Source organism: Hyperoodon ampullatus (assembly GCF_949752795.1).
Source record: "Hyperoodon ampullatus genome assembly, chromosome: 8".
NCBI classification, from domain to species: domain Eukaryota; kingdom Metazoa; phylum Chordata; class Mammalia; order Artiodactyla; family Ziphiidae; genus Hyperoodon; species Hyperoodon ampullatus.
In genome coordinates, this window is record NC_136921.1 from 7168995 (window position 1) to 7191076 (window position 22082).

The 22082-nt window shown below is 44.8% G+C and overlaps 1 protein-coding gene and 1 pseudogene across 5 annotated transcripts in view; both read right to left on the reverse strand.

Annotated features, from left to right (window-relative positions):
• Positions 1-17813, reverse strand: part of ATG16L1 (autophagy related 16 like 1) — a gene marked incomplete at both ends in the record, with an annotated part of 44287 nt that extends 26474 nt beyond the window's left edge. The window contains 10 exons of one of the 4 annotated variants that reach the window (XM_079709722.1): positions 22-124; positions 754-801; positions 1019-1075; positions 1746-1832; positions 4243-4308; positions 7942-8193; positions 8982-9055; positions 9771-9876; positions 14059-14152; positions 17699-17813. In XM_079709722.1, coding sequence (XP_079565848.1) covers positions 22-124; positions 754-801; positions 1019-1075; positions 1746-1832; positions 4243-4308; positions 7942-8193; positions 8982-9055; positions 9771-9876; positions 14059-14152; positions 17699-17813 — 1002 coding nt within the window. The remainder of the gene's footprint in view (positions 1-21; positions 125-753; positions 802-1018; positions 1076-1745; positions 1833-4242; positions 4309-7941; positions 8194-8981; positions 9056-9770; positions 9877-14058; positions 14153-17698) is intronic. The other 3 variants (XM_079709723.1, XM_079709724.1, XM_079709725.1) reach the window with 3 other exon arrangements.
• LOC307056792 (large ribosomal subunit protein uL22-like) lies at positions 5868-7307 on the reverse strand (annotated as a pseudogene). Its single transcript has one exon. The product of its transcript is annotated as a large ribosomal subunit protein uL22-like (transcript).
• Positions 17814-22082: the final 4269 nt, after the last annotated feature.

The window sequence follows — 22082 nt, forward strand, 5'->3', positions numbered from 1 at the left end:
CTGGGGATAAATCATACTTACGAAGACACACATCGCAGTCGTTGGCACCCTCACTTCTTTACTAGAGCCAGGATGAGTATCCACGTTATCCTGGGGAACTGGAAAGGAAGACACAGAGCGCCTCCTAAGAAGTAACATAAAGGAAAACATCAGGATGGCACCGGCTTACTGTCCACCAGACTCTCAGAAGCGATTCAAAGACATCTTTTATCAATAGCTTCTTTTCCCTTCTAGACCCTCCAAACCACAGAACGATTCCCCAAATCAGAAGCAACCTCACTCAGTGACAACTGGAAAGACAGCCAGCACTTACCCATACTCTCCCTTTCGCTCACTCATGGACTCCAAAACTCAACACTGAAAAGCAATCCTGAACAACTGCTGCCCCCGTCAATAAACAGCTACACATGTTCTCAACTTAATGTAACCGCTAGCTCGGAGGGAGCTCGTTGGTATTTTCATAAAACTATTTTAAGATGATTCCTATGCCTGGTTACAGTCATCCTCAGCGTACACTTGTGGTCAAGGTGGAGCTGAACACATGCCAAAAGAAAGAGCGACCAGGGCTTGATTACTGTACAGAGCTCAGCCGATTCGCCCATCTCAGAGGGCAGACAGCATTCCTAGGAGCATGCAAAGCGTCCTGGTTATTAGCACACGTACACGTGATGATTGGTGTAGTGAAGCAGTGATCAGCATAATTATCAATGACCCACACTTGCATGCTGGGCTAAGAGAGGATAATATTTTCACCTGGCAGCATCAGAAGAGTGATGTCCCAAAAGGGGAGACTCGGACAGACTAAAGGGTAAGGCCAGAGATCAGCACGCAGCGAGATTAAGAAAAAGGAAGTTGAGGAAAAAAGGAAGAAGCTAAATGAAAAGCTGAAATTAAGGCATCTGTATACTCTGCACTGAAATTCTGGCGCACGTTTAAAAAACGACAACAAATCATGTACATGTATTCAGGTATATTTATACACATATTAACAAGGAAAGGTGAAGGTTTTCTAACCTACCCAAAGATATTAGTGATAGAATCCAGAAGGCCTCCAGCAGGCTGCGAGAGTCGCTTACTAAAGAGGAGGGGAGGATAGGTTTAAACCTTAGAAACATTTTGCCCAAATTATCAATCAAAAACAGTCCACAACAGTACCTGGGAGTGTGTTTCCCAATGAGCTCCCAAACCCCAGCCGAGAGCCCCTCACAGTACTGAACCACCAGAAAGCACTGGGAAGGTAGGAGGGAAAACCCAGCCTTGAAGTTGCAAAAGAAATACGGTTCCCTAGCACTAAATTAACTTCCCTGGAAATAATGCTTTAGAGGATGAACTGTCTAAGTGACCTAATGACAACTTCTAGTGGTTAATGACCAATCCCATTCTTTTCATCCTGTTTTGGCAAATTAAAAAAAGAAAAGAAAAAATATCCTGGAGCCCTAGTAAGAATTAAGCAGTACGATCTAAACAATCACCCTGCCTAACAAGGTCCATCTTTCAGAAAGCCACTACACTTTTTTCTGCTTCTCTTCACAGCTGGTGGTGGCACTAAGGAACGGCTAGCCTCCTATTAAGCAGAGGCGACCCGAGAAAGACGGAGACACCCTGGAGCCCACGAGCCCCACGGCTGAGCGGGCAGGGCTGCACGTTCCAGCTGGGGGCGCCGCACCGTTCCCTGGCCCCGCCCACAAGCATGCTGCCGGGCGGCTGCTCGAGCTCTCCGCCCCTGGCACAGCCCGTCTACTCACGCGGCTGCTCTGCTGACGGCCCGCACCGGAGAGGCCTCCTCAGCGTGATCGGAGGTTTCATCGACAAGGACTTCAATGTCATCATCCCTGGAAAGAAGGGCAAGAGGCTGAGTCTTTGATTCTGCTGAACAGGAGCTTTGTGATGAGTCTGCTCTGCAAAGGTCGACACCAACACCATTTCCTAATCACACACGGCCTACGTGACTTGGCTGTGACAGAGGCAGTCAAGGCTTCTCTGGAGAAAAAGGAGCTGCTGTCTGAGCAATAGCGAAGAAACAATCTGTTCAAGTCAAATCCAGAATTCCAACTGAAAATAACTTTAGAAGTGAGCTTTTGCTCTTTTTAGGTCCAAACACAGCTCCCACTTGGAAAGCAATGAAATAGTGGCTTATTAAGCCTATAATCACATAACCAGTACTAAGGTAGATTTTTCTCATCAGAAGGCTGGTTTGTAGCTAAAGGGCTCCCGCATGCCAAAAACTGGACTGCAGCACTCACTACGAAACAGTTCCCATGAGACGGGCTGAATAACACAGAGGACAGCTAGGGGCAGCTATGGTGTACAAGAAAATGCCAGGATAGGGAGAAGATTCAAGTCAATAAGAAAATGGACTGCTAAAAGGGCAGTGAAGTCAACGGGTACATAAACAACCCAGTTCTAAATATTACTTTAATAGTAAAAGACAGGAAAGCAAAATCTAAACATAATTCATTTTTGACTCTAGGTATTTGAGGCTTATGTTTAAGCATAACTCTGGGTATTTGCTGTTTCTGACATTTTAGAGAGTCCATTATACTACACATGAGATAGTCAAGTCACGGGCCCATGCTCCTTTGCTGGTGTTTATCCCACCAGATGCAAAGCTCCTCTGGAATTCCCCTTCCTCCCTGTTTTCCTGGTTGCGGGGAAGGCAAGTAATTATTTTGGTCTTAATGACCTCCTACCGAGTTGTGATCTTCATGGAGAAGTAAAATAATAAAATCTAATAACCCAAGACTTTATTACCAAATGTTTGGATTCATAAGAACTTGAGAGATTTTTCCACGATTAATTATCTGGATTATGTAAATATATACTTCAGAACTTGTTACCAAGTAAGTTAAACCAAGTTCAAGTAAATTTATTTTCCTTGGCTATTGATTCTAGGGTCCCGTGTAACTGAACCCAGTCTTGGCCAGGATTAGAGGAGAACAAAGGCGGGCCTGAAGACAGAGAACAGGCTGAGCTTTCTTCTCTTCTCAGTTGTGGTCTGCGGGTCACTTGTGTCCGCCCAAGGGTAACAACAGAACAGCAGAGATGGCAAGAGTAACGAACGTGAGCGGAGCCTATGTAAATGGTTTGTTTAAGATAGAGCTGCATAGTTATAAAGGTACTTGGAACAGTGCAAAGGCCCAGGACCACGAGAAAATACCAGCATCTGGTAACGCGTTATCAAAACCTTTCAAAGGTGTTAATGTCCTCTCACCTAGAAACTCTACTTTTAGGAAAGAACAGAGATTAAGAACAGGCCTTTATAGTCAGACACCCTTAGGTTTCCTCCCTGTCTCTGCCATTTCCTTTGTGATTTGGGGCAGGATGCTGGACCTTTCTACACCTAGTCACCTGTTTATGCTGGCCAATAAGAGGCAGACAAATAATGCTTTTATAAGCTGTTATTTTTAAGGAACCAAATCTCATTTCCAGGTCAACTATTTAGCTACTTTGTAGCTTTGGGCAAATACACCCGAGATTCATTTTCTACATGTGAAGAGTATAGAAATTATGCACATAGGCTACATCTAAAGCAAAGGCTTGGTATGAGATTTGTTTTCTTATAAATCAAGACCTTTGTCTGGCAGATGACTCCTGAGTGAATTTAAACCACTCCCCTCCATTTACAAGGAAGCAAGCAACATTTAAAAAAATAGAAGATCATAACTCTAACACTATATTCCAGAATCTATTTCAATGAGGGAGAAGACCCCACATCCTGAACCAGAGCAAAGGGAATTTAGTCACTAAAATACCCACTGCTCTGAAAACAAAGCTTCAAATCTCAGGGAAGACCCTCCACCCAATTCCAGATTAGGAAAAACTCCATATTGACTCAACTGCTTTTGTTCCAGGAGATCCCAGTTTTTACTTAGGCTTCAAAGGTTTGCCCAAGCTCCACTTGAAGCCACAAACCAAGAAGACAGCAAGAGACAGAACCCCAGCCCAGCATCACACTGCAACAGCTCCAACCAGAGGCAGAAAACAGGTCGGTCTCAACAGGAAAACAGCGAGGCTGTCACTGGTTAAGGGTGGAGGAAGTCAGAATTCACACTCACAGCTAATGAGTATAAACTGGAGCAACTTTCTGGAAGGTAATGGGTGTTTTTTATTTTCTGCCCTAAGTCTTTTCGTTTTCCTTCTACATTTTGTAAAATGGTTTTATAGAAACAGATTATAAGACTATTTCAAAATAGCAAATCAAATTACTACGAGCAAAGTTTCGATTTGTACATCTCTACTCACTGCTCAGCTGGGAGAGGTTCCTTTGCTGCTTCTGCGAGCTCCTTCTGCAGCCGGGCTTGCCGCCTCCTATTTAAAAAAAAAAAAAGCCCACTATTTATGTCTACTTAAAGAAAGCATGGGGTTTTGGCTCTCAAAAAACTACTAGCAACACATTTGAATATTCAATGCACTTAAAGTAACAACTACCCTAGATACCCAAAGTCCCAAATCCACAACTGTAACTTCAGCAAGGATCCTATTATAATGGATTTCAGAGCAAAGCCCTAGGAGGGATTAGAGAGAGCGGTGAACCAACAACGGAGAAGCCTGCCTGTGGGGACTCAGGGCCTCTCAGGACAGAAACATGCATCAGGTTTATCCAGGGTTAGTCATGGTCGAGACTTAGTTTTCTGAAGTAAACAGTCTCACACTAACATATCAAGAGCATGAATAGTAATAAAAATTTACTTGTACCTGGCATGGTTTTATTATTTTACAGAATTTAACTCATTTAACACTTATAGCAAACTTTTTGAGGTTAAGTACTATGACTCCCATTTTATAGACGAGGAAACTGAGGTATTGTGAGATTCTTGAGTCATCAAAATGTACAAGGCTTCAGTTTACTAGGGCTGGACATGCAAGTCCTGGCTGCAGCAAAATTTTAATGTGGTCAGCAGTCGCTTCCACTCTCTCCCCTCTCAGAACCATTTTTGTCTTTCCTTCCCAAGTCCTCAATTCAGGAGCTTCCTAACCTTTAAACTTGGTCTCCCTCTCTTTTCCATGGCAAGTTCACCTCTATCTGTCACTTTTGCCCTCGCTGTGGAGGACCCCCAACCCAGAACTCTAGCTCTGCCACCGAGCTCAGGTCAAGAGTTCTGCTGGAATTTTTAAAATTTTTTCTAAATTAAAAAACAACTTTTCTAAGTTTTTAGCAAAGTTTCTACCATAGTGATCATTCTCAAAATAGGGCAAAGGCCTGTAGGTGGCACATCAGAATCTGGGATGGGATGAGGCTCTAGCTTGAAAAAGTGCCTTACACTCTTAATCTTATACCTTGAAGATGAAAAGTCAGTTTTACAGGACAAGTGACAAAAATTACAGGTTAACAAATTTTTCTTAGCTGGAATAGATGACCTATAAACTGTCTTTGAGGGGAAAGCAGAATCCCGGTGCGGGGTGTGTAACACTCCTCTAAGGGAAAGGCACCTGTCTGCAAGGAGTAAAAACACCTGCAGCCCAGCCTTCATTACAACAGCAGAAACGTCCTTCTTTAATGCTGACAGCTTCTTACACAGCAGCCACCGTGCCTGCCTGTGGGGACACACCCCAGCCTTGCGAGGGAGACGGAACACAAGCAGCTATTTCAAAAAACAGTGCTCCACTATGACCCAGGTAAACAAAAGCTGCTAGGAGAGGAAGGACATCTAATCTGGGAAATTGGCAGGAAGGGGGGAGGCTTCTAAGAAGGAGGAACTAGTTGAGTCAAGTAACGAAAAGAATCCCCAGGTCCCACACGTGCAATCAGATGGTAATACGTGCAATGGTATATTCCTAGGAAAGCATTCCAAAGGACGGAACAAGGGCGGGATGTAATGTGCCTCACCCCCCATTTTCACTAGAAAGTTTGGGTTGTTCTTGTCCACGGTGATGATCAAGGGCTCTCCCTCTGCATAACCACACGCCTGCCCACTTCTCCCTCAGGGAGGCTCTCAGCCCGGAGCCTGACGACTTCCAGGGAACCCCGGTGTCCTTACCACCCCTAAGCTGCCTCAGAGCTCCACATGCAAGCCACACAATTTTACTTAAACATGAGAAAAAGAATATAAGGACAGCTCACTTTTTCTTCATACAAACTTAAGACATATATATATTTTGAAAAGACTTTGCAAAATCCCACTGTATGAAAATATCACAATTTCTTCTCTCCACCAAGGGATATACCGCTTCTAATTTTCCACTACCGTGAATAATGGACTATCACAAAATCGTACTTGTGAACAAACCTCATCACTCAGGATGAAGTCCAACAAGTGGGAACCATTTTCAGATGCCTGCCATCCCCAGGGCCCTCCAGGGGTTGCTTAGAGAAGCAGCCTTCACATCAGCAATGTGAGGCGCCCGTCCCACCTTCCTCCCCACAGTCCTTTTTACCAGATTCACTGAGCTCGTCCACTTCTTTTATGAACTATCTATGCTTTACATCCCTCTGTCTGAATGTTCACCTGTTCCTTACTGACTCTATACTAAGGATATATATTTTATAATAGCATAGCCTATTTGCTTGTTTTATAGTGTTCTTCGATGTTAAGAAACCTACAATTTTTATACAGTCCATTCTTTATTACCATTACTTTTTTTTTTTTTTTTTTGGTGTTTTTTCTTCACTTTTATTTGCATTTATTTTTTGCGGCATTTATTCCCGGGCCATAAATTTTTGTTTCTTCAGTTTCTTCTGGGATATCATTTTCTTCTGGGCAACCTCCCCTTCTGGTTTAGGAACAATCTGTTCTTTTTCAGTAAGGATCATCTCAGTGTGGCAGGGAGAGCTCATGTATGGGTTGATCCGACCATGAGCTCTGTAAGTCCTGCGCCGCATCTTGTGGGCTTTGTTCACCTGGATGTACTCAATGACCAGAGAATCTACATCTAAGCCCTTAAGTTCAGCATTACTCTGCGTTTTTGAGCATGTGCAGTAAAAATTCAACACTCTTTCTGGGCCACCAACCCTGTGTCCAGCCCCACTATTTGGCCTGGGTACACCTACCAACTCCACCACTGTAACGACGGAACGGCACACGTTACTTCTTTAAAGTGACATCCTTCAGATACTTGGTGGTTTTTCGGATATGCATACCCTTAATGGCCTGGGCAGTTTCACAAGTGTTCTTAAAGTGAACATGAAGATTTGAACCTCTTGACTTGCATGATTTTGTGGGGTTTTCTGGGTCAAGTGAATAGCAAACCATTTTTAGAGGTCACCTCAGGCCGCTTACTGGAAAAGCTACCATTACTTTTAATGTTTAGAAAGTCCTCCAATACTCCTACTTAGGAATTTTTCATAAAACAAACAGCAGAGAGTGACATTTTTTACTTCTACCTTTTGGTTTCCGTTTTTACACAGATTTCGAAATCTTTTTGCATCTATTATTTGGTAAGATTAGGGCTCTTTGTTATTCTTTAAGGCTCTTTCCTATTCCATGTATTTATTCTTTTAGATAAACTACAATAATCTTTTCAAATTCTAAACTACTGATGTGGGGATTTAAAATAAAATGTTCTAATCTTTTGAACTCATTATTAGTGAGGCTGGTCTTCTTGTACACTAGCCAGATCAGAGTTTTTGCTATGGGTTGGAATAGTTTTACAAAATGGGGTGGCGGGGGTGGGGTGGGGGTGGGATTATAAGCATTTTCTAATTCTGGTTTAATTTACACTGTTCAAGAACTAGCTTTTCTTCTTGAAACACGGAAAGAATTCGCTGGCAAAAACAGCAACGGGCCAAAGCCCTTTTGGGAGGTAATCCTTTGCTCAGCTGTAAGAGTATTCTTATAAATGCAAATCTCTTTTACACCCACCACCACTATTTCTAATTTTGTTAGTGCTTCCTGGTACCCCCGCCCTGTGGTCAGAGCTGCCAGGTTGGTTTCTTTCTTTTCTAAGAACTAGGTTCGACTTTATTAAACAATGGAAATCACTGACTGCCAATTCATCTCCCACCTCGAATCCTTCTCATTCTCTGCATTTAAGCGATTAGCTTCCTGGGCTTTCTCAGCCATCCATCTGGTGACCAGCTCCTGGTTCTCCTCAGTAGTCTTCCTCAGTTTCTCCTCCAGGGCAGTGAAAGTGATCTGCAGGGCATCATATTCATCCTTCAGGGTCTGGTTGGCTCTTTCAAGGTCCTGAAGCTTACTGCGTAGTTCCAGGCACTCGGTCTCGAGATCAGAGATGGTTTGCAAGCATTCTGCGATTCTGAAAACATGACGGGAGAGGGATACTGCACAAGAGCTGTGTGAGCTTGGGCACCAACAATGACCTCAGCCATCATAGCAGGCACCTCACTTGGCCAAGCCCAGCCCCAGGGGTTTACAGGACAATCCCATTAATGGAGAGGAAACACCTAGGGCAAAATTCATCCAGACTATGAATGACTAGTTAAAGTACCTTTCAGAAAAGCAGGATGGGAAGGAAGAGGGAGCTTTTGATGCTGAAATAGCGTAGTAATGGGAGATTAAAAGGAGGCTGGGTATCTTGTGCATTCCATCCGCTCTACCACTCACTGAGTGTGAACGCCTGAGCAGGCTCCCCTCCAGCTCAAAGATCCTAGGATTTGGATTCCGTTTATCTTGTCCTGTAGCCTTCTCCCAGATCAAGAACAACCCTGCCCACAAACTCATCCCCGTTCCCAATGGCCAGGCACTGGGCTATCTTGGTCCCATCCCCACCACAGAAGACACCTGCTCCCCCAGGCAACGGCCATGGGGAGAACTGTGAATGCCTCAGGGACACTTCCAAGAGCGAAGCTGACTTCTCAGGGGTGTGCTGGGGCCCTGGAGGACGGAGGGCACTCTTCTTGCCTTTTCCATCCTCAGTGGGTAGAAAAGGACCCCAGGCTATGTATGCACAGAAACGAAACTTGTGCTGAGCCCAGTGTGGCTACTGTTTGCCACCGATCACCACTGGCCCCGCTCACGAGAGTACAGTGAAACAGGGAGTGAGATCCCACGACCAGTCCCGAAGGCAGCGTGCTCTCTACTCACTTGGCTTCATTCATCTGCATCTCCTTGTCCTTCTGCTGCATTTGGTTATTCAGGTCAATCACCAACTGAGCTAACTGGGGGTAAAGAAGAACACTTTCATAAACAAGAGATTTTAGGACCTCAGTTGGAAACTCATAATTGCAGGTTACTTTAAAGAAAAAACAGGTGCCTGTGCGGTGGGGCCAAGGCACCAAGAAGAAATGAGCTGGGTGGCCGAGAGGAGAAGGGCCAGCGGGGCTGTGCAGGGGCACGGTGTGCACTTTCCCTGTTGAAGGCAGCCTTGGATAGACGAGCAACGCTCCAGGTGACTGCCAGGTTCCTGCTGAGAACGCCTAGCTACCCCTCCACCCCAGCTACCTTTTCCGACTCTTTAGCTGATAATCAATTCAGCTGAAGTGATGGTAAGTTGCACTTTTTCATAACTTGCCATTAGGCCACCACCCAGCGTAAACACAGCCCAGGACTTGATTCTTCCTAATGAATTTTTCTGAAATTGCAGGTTTCACGCTTTATGAAGGTATTAGTTAAGACTTTCAGTCAATCAAGGAGTAAGCTTCTTTCTATGTTTCTCCACTTATACCTTTCACACCATCTTGGAGCATGACAACCTGGTTGTTATCTCAATGGCTTGCCCACCTATTGACAGAGGTCTCACATCTTTTCTGTTGTTTCATTCCCACAGATAGAGCTGGTGATGCTGTTTGTAGCCAGGATGGCTGCAAATTCCAGTGGGAGTGCCTGCCCCACCCCCCGACCCCCAAGACAGACGAGGAGAGGAGCTATCTTTACCTCCCCACGTTTCTTGTGTAATTCAGTCAGTTCTTCTTGGTGTTTAATCCTCAGCTGGGCCATTTCTTGCAGCTGACTATCATTCCATGCACCATCATGTCCAGGACTAAATGCCCCAACCAGGCAGATGAAGAGAACGTGCAAACAAGAGAAAAAAAATCAGACCCAGACCCCTTCAATCAGGCACTGGAACAATAACTTTAGAATTTCAAACCTGTACATGACAACATAGCCAAGAGAGCAGTTCAGTTCTCCAGGCCAATAGAGTTATAAGTCACTACAAACCTAAAGTACAAAGTAGGAGATATGAGACACAGGGTAAAACCAACCAACCACAACCCATACCACCAGCTGCATCAGGAATAAAGGATGGGTTCCGGAATAAAGTTCAGGTAAACGGGGAGGAGACAACGAGGTCCACTCACCCGACAAGTATCTGAGTGCCAGCTCTGTGCTAGGCACTGTTTTGGTGCCTAGCGGGGAGAAGGCAGGGAACAGGAAGCTCTACAATCAGCTAAGAGTAGACAGACAACAAACGAGTAGATGGATGGAGTCAGGTGGTCAGATGTGCTGTGAAGAAAAACTAAGCAGTGTAAAGAAGGGAACAAAGCGACAGGGCTCCTGTTCCACGTTGGGTAATCAAAGGCATCCCGAGAGGTGACACTTGACTGAAGACTGGAAAGAGTGAGGAATAAGCCATGCGGGCCCGGGGGTGGGGACCTGTGAGTAGAGGGAACGGCAAGTGTTGGAGAGGCTGGGGGCAAGTGTGACCGCAGCGCCCGGGGCAGTGGGAGCAGGGAGGATCGGGGAGGCCACGCAGAGCCTCGCAGGCCCCCAAGGACTGTGGCTTTTCCTATGCATAACTGGAAGCCGCCGAGGGTTTTGAGCAGCGGAATGACTTACGTTTTGAAAGGATCACTACAGTTGCTGGGTGGAGAGCACACTGCAGGGATTAAGGGCAGAAACAGCGAGACCAGTCAGCAAGCTATTACATATTCCAGACTCAGAAAGTGCAGATCAGGACAAGGTGACGGCAGTGGAGGCGGTGAGACGTGGTCAGATCCTAGCTAGATCCACTCTGGAGAGACTGCAGGACTTGCCTTTGAATTGGTTGTGGGGAATGAGAGAAAGACAGGAGTCGAGGATGACTCCAAGGCTCTTGGCCTGAGTGGCTGACCAAAGGTAGGTGTCACCTACTGAGGCAGAAGGACTGGGGCAAGAGGTCGGGGGAGGCCTGAAGAGTGAGTTCACCGTGGACATCCAAGTGGGCATGTCAAGTGGAAATTGCATATTGTTAAGAGTCTGAGCTTCAAGTAAAGAGGTCCAAGCTGGAGGCTGACATATAGGTGTCAGCAAACAGATGTATCTAAAGCCATGGACGGAGCTCAGGCCACCTCGAGAGTCAATGGAATTTGGGAAAGTTTGCAGGCGTTTGCATACTATCTCAGAAATAGCAGCAGGTGAACAGAACTGTGGATTTGTAATTCAGGAGAGGGGTCTTGGCTGGAGCTACAAGTGTAAATTATCAGACTACAGTGAGTAGCTGAAACCACTGCCCAGGGAAAGCACACAGCTGGAGAAAAGGAAGATGGCTGGCAAACTAGGATGCCACCATCTGAAGCGGGGGCGGGGGCACTATCTCTTCCCAATGACCGATAAGAAATAAAGAGGGAAAAGGCAGCAGAATGATGCTCCCTCCTAAATCTACCCTCCATCTCTAAAAGCATTTTTCTTACATGTTCTAAGATACACTAATATTGCATTCTTTGAGGCAACATAGTGCTTCCCCAATCTTGGCCCATGAACTAGAAGCCAAGAGACTAGAAAGCGGCACATACCTTATAAGAAACCACCCTAAATTAGGCAGAAGAAGCAACAGGCCTGGGTGGTTGATTGCATATGGGGATTAGAAGGAAAAGAAATAATTTTTATCAAATCCCCTTATTTTAATGCAAAGCAATGTGAAATATGCAAAACATAAAACTAGTCTGTTCCTCCAAGGAGCTGAAGAGAATCCTGAGAAACGGCAAGGATACAGGGCACTCATTCCTCTGCTCAAAGCCTTTTACCACTTCCAATTTTATTCACAATAAAATAAAAGTCAAACTTCTTACAAAAGCCCAATAACAGTGCTTCACTAAGCAGAAAAAAAAGAATCACCTAGAGAGTAGGTTTTAACAGATTCTTGGGCCCCATCCCAGAACGATTCATCAGGTCGATGAAGAAAAGGGTCAATAATCTGCATTTCTAACATGCTCCCGGGTGTCTCGGATAGTTCACAAGGACTGAGTAGCCACTAAAGCAGTGGTTCTTATATGTTAGAGGTCATCAGAATCACCTAAAGCGTTCTTAAAACAAGACTACTGGGCGCCACCCCTAGAGTCTCTGAAATAGGAGCTCTGGGGTGAGGCCCAACATTCTGCATTTCTAACAAATCTCTGAGGTTGTGGTCTAGCAAGCATACTTAGAAAACTGTTGGAATCAACTGTTTCCCAGGGATGAGTTCCACTTTGATTTATTCAGTAAGCAAAGGGATTAAAACACTTAAGAGAGGAGTCAGATAATTGATGAGATAAAGCTTTTTAAGCACAGTGTTTTTTAAGATTAATTCGAATGGGATGGGCAGGACTTGAGAGCCCAGCAGAGAGAGAAAGCAGCCAATTAGATCCCCGTCTTCTGTCCCAGTGCCTGGCTCACACTGTAGTCACAAAATGACTCAGTGAACGAGACCTCTGCCATAGTCTAGGAATGGAAGCATAGATAAGCAACGAAGTTGGTGGCACACAAATGCAAACCAAGGGACAGATGCACAGGACACTGTGGGCAAAGAATCAACAGGCCCAGGTGACTGCAAAGGGGGAGGGGCAGCACACCAAGGGAAAAAGGAATCATAGCTGACTTGTGGAAAATAAGGATAGCATTAATAGAAACGAGGCAGTCAGGAAGAGGCCTGACTGTGAACACAAGTTTGCAGGAAGGACGGACTTCCAGTTAAATTACCACCCCAGTGATACTCAGTTAAAAGAATGTTGTATATTTATTTATTGTACCTTTCCAAGCAAATGAGTTTCGCTGACAGATAAAGGATGCAGGAATATAGTCTCCAAGAGGCTAACCAGATAGAAATAAAATGTTTCAAGTTTTCAGTTGACTGAATTTAGATGAAAAAGGGCGAAATGGATTCTCTACACCTAAAGTTGACCAGAACACAGCAACTAATATTTTAAATCCAGCAGAAGGCCTCCCAGGACCACAGCTAGGCACGATCTCCTGAATTGTTCTTAAGCAAAAATGGAACCTAGGCCGGGCCATCTGTTCCTCTTTCTACTCCGGTCTGCCTGGAGACTACCTCGCCAGATGAGGAAACACGGATGGCAAGTAGTTAGCAGATATGGCTACAGGAGTAAATGAAGTAAGCTACACCCAGCATTTCTGTTTTTTTCCTAAAATCTTAAATTACCGTCAGCTTTGTTTTTACAATTGCTAAATGGTAGCTGATACGCAAAAAAGCTTGTAGATTTTAGAGCAATAATGGGTACTGTTCCCATACAAACCACAAAATTTAATATGCAAACGTGATGAACAAATGGAAAAGGAGGACAGTAAGACTCTAGAATGATTCCATTTAAGTCACTCTGATGAAGTATGGCTTTAAGGTTTTCTTGGACCATGACCCTCAAAAAGAGATAGTTTACATGAATGACCCAAGTAAAGATACTAAACTCCCCACCATAAACACATACTCACATATTTAGTGAAGCAATACTTACCCTTCCTATAAAATGCAGATTTCTGCCTAATCTTTCTCAAAAAAAAAAGAAAAAAGTTTCTGCAACCCACTGGTTTGACCACACACTAAGATACATGGAAACAACACTGAACTAAAAAGGATCACATAGACCTGTAGCGCTTATGTTTACAGGACAGTCAATCCTGTACTGACAAGATCTATGTAAATCTGCTCAAGAATGCTTACTTGTCTGATTATTTAGAAAAAGTGAACCCTGGCAGGCTACAGGAGGAACTGGCCTGGTTACTCGCCTTAAGCAATTTCTCAAGCTCACATGTACTGATGATGAGCCTTCTAGGTGGGTAGCTACATAGCTTCAAAAAACAAGTCAAATAGTTAGTTATTTGGCTTCAGACGTTTTTATTTGAAAGGAACTGACAAAAAGTGGAGCACAAACACAGTACTTGGTTTGCTTCAAAGTCAGGGAAGTGACAACTGAACTGAGACAAATTTCAATGAAAAAGGAGACACAAATAATACAGGATAGTTTCAGAATACCTTATCTCATGCCTGTTTGGTATGTCATGCTTTTCAGCTTGTAGCTTATGGGCCAGCACTGAATGAAGATCTGACTTTTCCAGCAACTTGTTATCTAGCAAAGAAAAAAAAAAAGTTATTACAACCCAGGTATGCTTTATTACTACTTAAGATCTTATAAAGATTTGGACCAAAGAAATAACCAGAAGATGACTGGGCACGTTTCACTTTTACGAGGTATCAAAGTACTAGGCACTGTACTTTACCACCGATTACAGCAATTGTCCAAACTCCAGGCACATGCGCTCCTTAGACGCTTCCTGGCCCAAGCACAGGCAGCCCAGACAAAGGAACCTATGAAAAATCACTCCAAAACGCCCCCGTGCCCATGCTTTCTACTCCCACAGCTACCTGTTTCTACCCGGGAAAGAGGCAACAAACATACCAAAACACAATGGAAAAGTGAAGTGCTATGCACCTCTAAGTAAGAGAGGAAACCTTTACCTTATTATATTTGGAATTTTTTTAAAAAAGTTTTAATGTGGATCATTTTTTAAAAGTCTTTATTGAATTTGTTTCAATATTGCTTCTGTTTTATGTTTTGGTTTTTTCGCTGCGAGGCATGGGGGAATCTCAGCTCCCCGACCAGGGATCGAACCCACACCCCCTGCACTGGAAGGCCAAGTCTTAACCACTGGACTGCCAGGGAGTCCCTGGAATATTTAATCTAAGATCAGGGCACTAGGGATACAAGTACAAACCAGAGTCCCTGACCTCAAGGAGCTAAAAAAGTGTAATGGGGGTGGGGGTGGGGGTGGAGGTCAAGTATAAAAAGGAAGAGTGAACTTTTACTCATTTTCTCAGATAGTTTCACAGGTGAAGACGACAGACAGTCCAAGCAGAAGGTCTAGAGAGCTGTTCAGTAAGGGGCTAGAAATAAAAGTTTGCACCAACACATGAAAGGGCAGGATGAGAAATTCAGACCTCTTCTTGCTGGCAACAGCGAAACAACAGATTTTAAAAGCAGGCAGTGACATGAACAGATATCAATTAGTAAGAAGTCAAAGGTTATTCTGAGGTTCCCTGCTCGTCCAACTGGGTGCAAGATCCTAACATGCCAGAGAACACAGGAGCAGGGAGCTCAAGGAAGAAAATGCGTCCTTGGAACTTAATAAATGTGACAGGGAACACGGTGCAGAAATTCAAAAGAAAAGTCAGGGCAAGAAATGACATGCATGCAGGGGGCCAGTGAGATCAGAAGTGGAAGGGGGTGCACAAAGCAGAACAAGAAAGTGACCACGGGAAACTTACAGAAAACCCACACCTGCCGGGGGCTTTCACAGATCCCAAGCGTCTGAGATTAGCGTTGCTTCACAGCAAACGTTGGAGAGGGTTTATGCTAGTGACTATAACCTGTTAGAATAGCTTATCTTTCCTCTTAAAGAGTTGAGTCCTACTTCTTGATATCTAAAAATGGAAATCCTGGGCAGAAACAGAAACACTATCGACATCAATATCAATTTAATAAATGAGCTCAAGAGAACAGGGAAGTGATTCCAACCTTGAATGTTCACCAGTGTCAAAGGGCTCTAATAAGATCTTCAAAATGTTACAGCTAGGTGCCCTGTGATATCAAAGACATGAGGTACTCAAGAGGGATCCTTCTTAAAAGTTCCTCTCACTCAAAGGCCAGCTGCTGTCCCCATAGCCTCTTTTCATCTTTCTCTTCAGGCTCGGAGGCAGGACTGAACAGGAAACTCTGGTTGACTGCTTTGGGAAGCGAGGAATGAAGAGTGAGGCTGTTTCAGTCAAACCAGAAGTGATCTCCCAACTGTCAATCCCCTGCCTCAACGGCACATTTTAACAGGCCAAGGCTGTCTTGCCCTCTTGCCCCTCCTCTCCTAGCTCCCGGGCATGCATTACTCACTATAGCTGTTTTAAGACGTGTTCCCTCTCCAGGACTGACCTGTCTTTCTGACTTTCCTCAAACATCCTCCACCCCTTCAAGATGTCCATTTTCAAAGTGCAGAAAAACATTCAATTGTGTCAATGTGATTACAAGCACCTTCCATGTATAGACAATTACGTAGATGGCTTTCAAAGCACTTATATGCACAGCACTGTGTTTATGAAGCAGGCAAGGCGAGCTTCGCCCCTATTTTACAGATGCAGCAAACCAGACTCAGGTAAGCGAGGCTGGTAAGGGGAGTGTCGTCAGACCTCCAACCCAATTTGACTTTCAGTGTGTATTAGCTTTTAAAGAATAAGCATAGGATGAAATACCCGACGACCTGAATTTATGTAACCCATGAGGAATCGTTTCAGCAAGGAGTTTCCGGTGCTTCTGGCTTTCTGAAAGAGCACTGGGCTGCCAGCCTCTTAACAGCGTAAGGAATTAGCACAGGAGTGGTACATTCATCATCCACTTTTCTCCCCATTTTAGTTAAGAGGATGGGCTCAGCGAAAGCAAGGAAGGCCGTTTCTTGGGGGACCCAATGAGAAAGGCAGAAGTGCAAAAAAGTCAGGAGCCATCAAGTCTGTGTCCAAATCCAGGCCCTACCATTAATCTGCTGTACCTCCCCAGAGAAATGACCTAATCTCTCTCAGTCTCCATTTTCTCATTTGTATAAAGGGCAACAAGACGTGCTTCATAGAATTTTCGGAAAGATAAAGTGAAATGACACATGCCAAATATTTACGACAGCACTAAAGCTTGTCTTTACCTCAGAATTACTTGGGGATCATCAAGAAATACTGACACCTGTGTCCCACCTGTACTAATGGGGTTTCTTTGGTCTGGGATGTGCCCTGGGCTTTGTAATTTTTAAAAGATCCCCACCTGATTCTAATGTGCAGGTAAGTTCAGGAACCATAAATTTAGCACAATCAGAATTCAACAAAGGGCACCTACTATTACACTGAACTGCATCATCTACATGATTTGAGATTTGCAGGCTTACTTCAAGGGGTAGACGGAACCAGAGGTCCGAAGAGTGCCCCGTTTCTTGCCCCAAATGTGTCGTCAGTTATGGTAAAATGGGGCGGGGGGCAAGGAAATGCTCTTTAGAAGGCATCTAAGGGCACAAACATTTTTGTACTCAAGTTGCAGCAGCAGGGGTGGGTGTGGGCCACAGTAAAGACTGTGATGTCCCAACTAAAAAGTACGTGAAGACTCAAGATGTGTAATACGTAATAGTCAAAGAACACCAAAGTGCAGGAAGAACAACAGATCTTCAGGAATGAAAGGCAAACATTTCACCACACTCTGAAGACGACGGCAACGGAGCGAGTTACTGCTTAAAGTCAGTGCCCGTTTCAGTAACACGATGCCCGAAACAGGATGTTTCTGGAACCGGCCTATTTAAGTAACACAAGCATTGTGTGAGCTGCTGGGATCTACAAACACAGACGTGAACGGTGCCTGCCCGTGAAGAATACCCAACTGAAGAGGAAAACCCACCACAGTCACACCCAAGGATAAAGTGAAAGAGGAAAAGATCTAAAAAGGCGTTTGGGGGTCCACGGCGCTGGGTACCCGGGGCGGCCTCAAGGCGCGCGGGCGGCGCGGGGGGCTCGGCCTCGGGTTCCCGCTGGCGCCCCGCACGCCTCGGCTGGGCCCGCCCGCCCGCCCGCCCGCTCCCGGGGCCCGCCAGCCGCTCACACTGCAGGATGATTTCTTCGAACGCCTGCCTCTGCAGCCGGTCCCGGCGCCTCAACTCCTCCGAGATGTGGCGCTTCCAGCGGGGGAAGACGGCGGCGCGGAGGCCCGACGACATGTCGCGCGCTGCCCCGGCGCCTTAGCGCCGCCGATCCGCACGGGGGCTGGCAGCCGCGGCCCGCACCATGAGGAAACCAGCGGGCGCGGAAGGACCAGCAGCCCCAGGAGTCAAGTCCACGCACAGGGCTCCTCCGATGCAATCCAGGACGGACTTCCGGTTCCTGACGGAAATGGCTTTGGACAGAGCCAGAAAGCCCGCCTCCTCATCCGACGTCTTACGCCACACGCACGCACGTATCCGGCGCCGACTCAGGGCGCTGGCTGATGATAGCATCCCGAGGCCGGAAGTGCCGGAAGCAGAGATGCGGCCGCTAGGAGGCGTGCGGGCCACGTTGGAGGCTCGGCCTTGCGGGATCGGGGGCGGAGGAAGGAAAAGGCAAACGGGTGGCTTCCGCCCACCTGCTGTTTCCTTTGCTTGCTTTTCCCCGTTTTATCTTTTCTTTCTTAGCCTGCCTCCCTTTTCTTCACGTCAGTTTACAAGCAGAAGTAAACTCCCCACATGGTAGCTGTGTGGCTATAGATGAGTGACAGCATCCCTAAGCCTCAGTTTCCTAATCTGTAAAATGGGGAAGATCCCTAAACCGGGAAGGAATGATACCTATCCCACAGGATTGTCGTGAGGATTAAAAGTAATAACCTATATAATACAATTCACACTGCGCCTGTACATAGTAAGCCTAACCTTACCTAGACACTTGGTATCCTTCGAAGTCCTAACCAAGGATTGGTTGCTTTAAGCAAGAGCAACCCACTGACCTTGGAAAAAGTTTTTTTTGCAATAAAGAAATGGAATGCAAAGAACCGCTAAAGAAAATGCGAATAGATTAGCTATGTAAATCATTAGAAGCCTAGAAATTATCTATGACCTAAAAGTAAATGGGTCCTTAGGAGGTCATTTAAGGGTTAGGATACAAACAGGATTTTGAAAGAGAAAAAGGACAGTTTGCCAGTAGATGAAAGCGGAAGATGAAAGACAGACTCGGGAGAAGATGACATCTATCAACTCAGTAGAATGGGGAACCTTAGTCTGTAGTAGAATCATCTGAGTTCCATCTGCATTTAACAAGTTAGTAAATTTATTGCATGAAAATGGAGCCGGACAAAATAGGAGGCAGAAGAGAGGAAAGGAATGTCAGAATCTGCCTTCTCTTTCAATGTGTCTCAAGTCCAGAGGAAGATCCTTCACAGACAGAGAAGAAGGGCTTTCCTCTTCTGTGGAGCCCAGGAGTAGGACAGTTAGGATTCTAGAGCTGTAAAGATATTTTGTCAGCAGCCAGTACTGAGTGATCTGAATTTGTGGGAAAGACCCATGGGGATCAGAAAGAGAAGGGACTTCCTCATACACTGAAGCAAATGAAGAAGCAGGTTCTGAAAGTCACGAAGAATGCCTCTAAATGTAACAGTGGTACCAACCTCAAAAGAGCCTAGAATCAAATCTTGACAGTTGAATATGCTGATTTCCCAGACAAGATTATGATGAAAACATGTTAACAAATTTGCAGAACCAGCAATTCCCCTTACAGGAATGTATGTCAACAAATATTTGGACAAATGCCCAGAGAAAACTGTCACAGCATTGTTAGTAATAATGGAGAGTTGGGAAAAATCTATTGATTTCCACCAATGAGAGTTAAATTACTGTATATTTATTGTTCAAAAAAGTTCACAATAAAAGGAGTATATGATATAAATCTAATTGATGTAAAATTAGTATGTCCCTGGATCCTCATAGGCAAAGTTTGTTGAATGAATAGAGAATATAATTTCTAAACTAAGGGTACTAAGCTCTGTAGGTGTGCCCTCTCCCTACCCGGCCAGCTTTGTCCAGTGAGCACTGCAGCCTCTGTGGGCCCTCCTCCTCTCTTCTGCTCACCACGCTCCCTCCCAGTGCAGGGCCTTTGGATTCACTGTGCTTCTGTTGGGCAAACCCTTCCCTTCTGACCTTTCTGAGTTAATTCCTATGCGTTAATTCTCAGCTCAGTAGTCACTTCCTCACAACCTTCAAATAACAGACCTTCGCAACTAGGTCAGATCGCCCAATGACACGCGGACCTCTCTGTTCTAGCATTTATCACAGTTGCAGCTTAGCATGTTTTTTACCATTACTTGCTTAAGGCGTGTCTCCCCACCACAGACTGTCACCTCCACAGCAAGAGCCGTTTCTGTCTTTGTTCATCATTTTACCTCCAGCAAGGGCGTGGAGCCTTTCCTATATTAGGTGCTCAGTAAATGTTGTTTAATTAATGAATGGAATATATGAAAATATTTTCTCTGGGAAGTAGCATTGCTGGTGTTCTTTTGTTGTACGTATTTTCTATATCTTATATGCATTTTCTAATTGTTATCCGTTATATATGTACTATGTATGCAAGAAAAAGTTATAGAAACGAACATAGATTTATTGATAAAACCACTCCTTCAGCAGAGTGCTAGGTTCTGTGGGAGATAAATAATAAGTGGGAACACTTCTAACAACATTATGGGCCGTGCACTCTTCTGAATATTTCACGTGTTGTCACTCTCTTAATCCTCACAACAACCCTACTCAGTAAGGTCGTTATTAGCTACTCTTAGCAGCTTTATCCTCATTTACACATGAGGAATCTGAGGCCCGCAGGGGTAAGTCACTGGCCTGAGCACACCTGGCTATTTATTGGCGAGACCTGGCTTCAAACACAGGCAGTTTGACTCTAGCGTCTGTGACTTAACTACTGCACTCCATTGTGCAGTTTCTGTTTCTGCTGACATTGTAGTTTGGCTCAACTAGAATACATAAAACAAAGAATAATTTGAAATGATTTGAAATCAATTCCTAAATTAGCCGATAGGGAGGGCATCCCAGCAAAGAGCAAAGTCAGTGGTTTGGAAGCCTCAGGTGTGCTCCCGGGACCCTGAGGGGACTGGCTGGAGGGAGGATGAGTAATGAGTAATAGGAAGGAGGAGGAAATGAGGTTGTCTGAATATTCCGGAGACAAATTATGGCTCTTAAAAGAAGCGTTTTTATTTGTTCTGGTAAATACTGAGGGTCTAAAGGATGCAGCACGCTTTGCTGGATAGCGATATCTATGAAATGGATTCTGCCTGCCTGTAATGGATGTAAGATACATGTGAAGTGGTGCTCCAGTTCCGAGGAACTCAAGTGCAACCTTCCAAGAATTGTCCTATTTACTTCTGTCCTTTCCCTTTTGGTCCCCCTGCTTTCCTTTATCTTTCAATCAGCAAGTGGTCAAACAGCTGGGTCCTGGTGTGGGTCAGGCACAGGGTGAGCACTGCCTGGAGACAAAGATGGCCAGACTTGGATCCTGGCCTCAAGGAGCTCACTCTTCACGAAGGGAGATCTGAATGTGATTATGGATGAATGTAAGGAATTATAAAGTCAAAAAGACCCAGCCAGCGCCCAGGGCTTTTGATTCTCTTCTGTTCTTTTTTTCTCTTGCTTTTATTCTGTTTTAAAAATATAATTTCCTGTTTTAAAAAAATAGGGCTCGATCTTTATTCTTTATTTCCACTCCTTTTCAGCTGTTCTCAAAATTAGATCACTAAAAATGAAAGTAAGATAAGCTAACCATGTTCCCGTGTTAACTGCTGTAACCTAGTAAACCTAGTGACTGCTGGAGTAAATGAAAGGACAGCCAAGAATCCAACCGACGTGGATCTTCAGACACACCGATGGTCCTTCCAAATGGCACATTTTTTGGCGATCGACGTTTTTATCCCTTGGCTTTTCTTTGTTCCCTTTAGTGTTATTGTGTTTGCAGACATATGAATAAATACCACCTGACATTTCCATTATAAAGACTCTCTGTGCGTGTGGAGTAAAACCCATACAGGTCTCATCACCCGCTCCATATATATGTTGACACTTAGATTTCACATTTTAAAAATGACTGTCTGACGTGGCTATTATCCCTGTACCCCAATACAAGCATTACAGTAAACTTTAACTTTCTTAGAGTAAGTCCTTGCTATCCCTTCTATAAACTGACAGCCAAGTGTCTGGAATGGTGGCTGGAGGATTCAACATGGCACGTCTAACAAGCTGGGACAATGGCTAGAGAGAGAGTGTGTCTCTGTGGGAAGTCATCTCCCTTGGTTTGCCTCTTTGCTCTTTAAAGAGATGATAAAATTTCTCCCAGACACTGCTGCCCTCTCCTACTATGAATAATACCTAATGTTAAATGAGTGATTTTTGCATGCCAGGCACTTTGCTCAACATGGATTAACTTATTTAATTCTCAGAACACTACAACGTAGGTACTATTAGTAT